Here is a 2295-nt window from a genome sequence, read left to right on the forward strand (position 1 = left end):
AGAGCAGCCATCCCAGAGCTGGAGCAGCCAGAAAGCTGCTTTCATTCCTTTTCATTCCTGCCATGTGAGGACATATCACGGAGAAGAAGTTGCTGCAAGATGGTTTATTGTGCTTAAATACAATGAGAGACCCCCCATGACACAAAGTCTGTGTGTCAGACAACAGGAGTGGCTACTTAAGCAGGAGATGAAAACTGATATTTACATGAAGACATCACCACAAATTGAAGCAGGAAAGACATGGCCTCTCATATGCTACACTGGAAGCCCTTTGCAGGGTAAAGGAAGCAGTGTGTATCTGCTGAAACCCATCCATTCACCAGCTTCCTCACAGCATCCTTCAGCTCCTGGTTCCTCAGGCTGTAGATGAGGGGGTTCACTGCTGGAGGCACCACCGAGTACAGCACTGACACCACCAGATCCAGGGATGGGGAGGAGATGGAGGGGGGCTTCAGGTAGGCAAATATGCCAGTGCTGAGAAGAACGGAAAGCACGGCCAGGTGAGGGAGGCACGTGGAAAAGGCTTTGTGGCGTCCCTGCTCAGAGGGCATCCTCAGCACGGCCCTGAAGATCTGCACATAGGACCCCACAATGAAAACAAAACAGCCAACAGCAATCAGGGAGGCAACCACAAGAAGCCAAACTTCCCTGAGGTAGGAGTGTGAGCAGGAGAGCTTGAGGATCTGGGGGATTTCACAGAAGAACTGCTCCACAGCATTGCCTCGGCACAGGGGCAGTGAAAACGTATTGGCTGTGTGCAGAAGAGCAGTGAGAAAGCCACTGCCCCAGGCAGCTGCTGCCATGTGGACACAAGCTCTGCTGCCCAGGAGGGTCTCATAGTGCAGGGGCTTGCAGATGGCCACGTAGCGGTCGTAGGACATGACAGTGAGGAGAAAATACTCTGCTGAAATGAAAAAGAGAACAAAAAAGAGCTGTGCAGCACAACCTGCGTAGGAGATGGCCCTGGCGTCCCAGAGGGAATTGGCCATGGATTTGGGGACAGTGGTGGAGATGCAGCCCAGGTCCAGCAGGGAGAGGTTGAGGAGGAAGAAGTACATGGGGGTGTGGAGGCGCTGGTCGCAGGCTGTGCTGGTGATGATGAGGCCGTTGCCCAGGAGCGCAGCCAGGGAGATGCCCAGGAAGAGCCAGAAGTGGCAGAGCTGCAGCTCCCGCGTGGCTGCGAATGGCAGGAGGAGGAACTGGGTGATGGAGCTGCCGTTGGACATCTGCTGCCTCTGGGCATGGGGCACCGTCAGAGGAGAAAAAGGCAGTGACAGGTTAGGACAGGAGGGATGTCAGATACAGAAGTTCAGTTTACACATTCACAACTGAGCACATATTAGCAGGAGAGGAGAGGTTCAGCGCCGTTACCAGTGATGTCATTACACTGCTGAGGCTTCCTCCTAGGTACAATCAGAAGAGCATTGCATCAGGCAAAAAGTCTCAGTTCTTTGCAGAACCAAGAGAGCTGCAGTTTCCATCAGTCCTCTCCCACTTGCCCTGTGCTCAAACTTGCACTGCCTGTAAGGTGCCTTCACACACAAATTGATCTTAAGAACTCCCACAAACATGTGTCCTGTGCTGAGACCAGGGGAGAATGGTTTCAAGGGACAGTCCACAGAGCTCTCACGCTGAGAAGCAAAGGGCTGTGGGCAGCAGAGCACGGGCAGCAGTCACCTCAAGTGCCAGACCCCAAGAGAGCTGCCTGAACGCACCCTCCCCAGGGCTGGGCTGCACTTTTCCCCCACTCCCTGCCCATCCATATCTCTGCTGCCTGGAGCTGTCCCTGCCAGGAGCTGCTGCTCTGTGCCCAGCTCTGCTCCCTCTCAGTGCTCGCAGAGCCCATGCCATGGGCTGTGTGCTCAGCTCTGCCCTGCACACCCCTGCCTGTGCAGGGGCTCAGGAGCAGCTCACACAAGCCCTCTCAAGGCTCTCGGTGCCTCCCCCAAAGCAGAGAAGTAAATTCCCAGCTCGCACTGCCCAACCTGCCCACCAAGAGGGAAAACCATCAAAGCTCAGGATCCTTCCCTATCAGGTAAATGATGCCTCAGTGTCTTTCAGAGGGACCCTCTGAAGAAGTGCTCAGCGTGACGGCAGATTGGAGCAGCGTCACCCACCCAGCACTTCCCTTCCCTCTCAGGGGTTTCTCCTTTCCCCTCAGCTCCCCCCCTGAGCTCCACGGGGAGCTCCCGGGCAGGCCGAGTGCTGACCCTGGCATGCAGCAGAGTCCCTGCCCCTGCACACAGCCTTTGGGCTGCAGGGACCCTGCTGCAAGGGCAGCGCTGGGCACCCCTG

General features: G+C 56.1%; 1 protein-coding gene across 1 annotated transcript; it reads right to left on the minus strand.

The window, feature by feature from the left end:
• Positions 1-248: 248 nt before the first annotated feature.
• LOC133262024 (olfactory receptor 14C36-like) lies at positions 249-1291 on the minus strand. Its single transcript, XM_061440896.1, has one exon. The coding sequence runs from the start codon at positions 1224-1226 to the stop codon at positions 249-251; it is 978 nt and encodes a 325-aa protein (XP_061296880.1). The 5' UTR covers positions 1227-1291.
• Between the last annotated feature and the right edge of the window lie 1004 nt (positions 1292-2295).

Source organism: Pezoporus flaviventris, unplaced genomic scaffold (genome assembly GCF_033815535.1).
Source record: "Pezoporus flaviventris isolate CSIRO_AGI_PZ_B2104156 unplaced genomic scaffold, CSIRO_AGI_Pfla_v1 ptg000179l, whole genome shotgun sequence".
Lineage (NCBI taxonomy): Eukaryota > Metazoa > Chordata > Aves > Psittaciformes > Psittacidae > Pezoporus > Pezoporus flaviventris.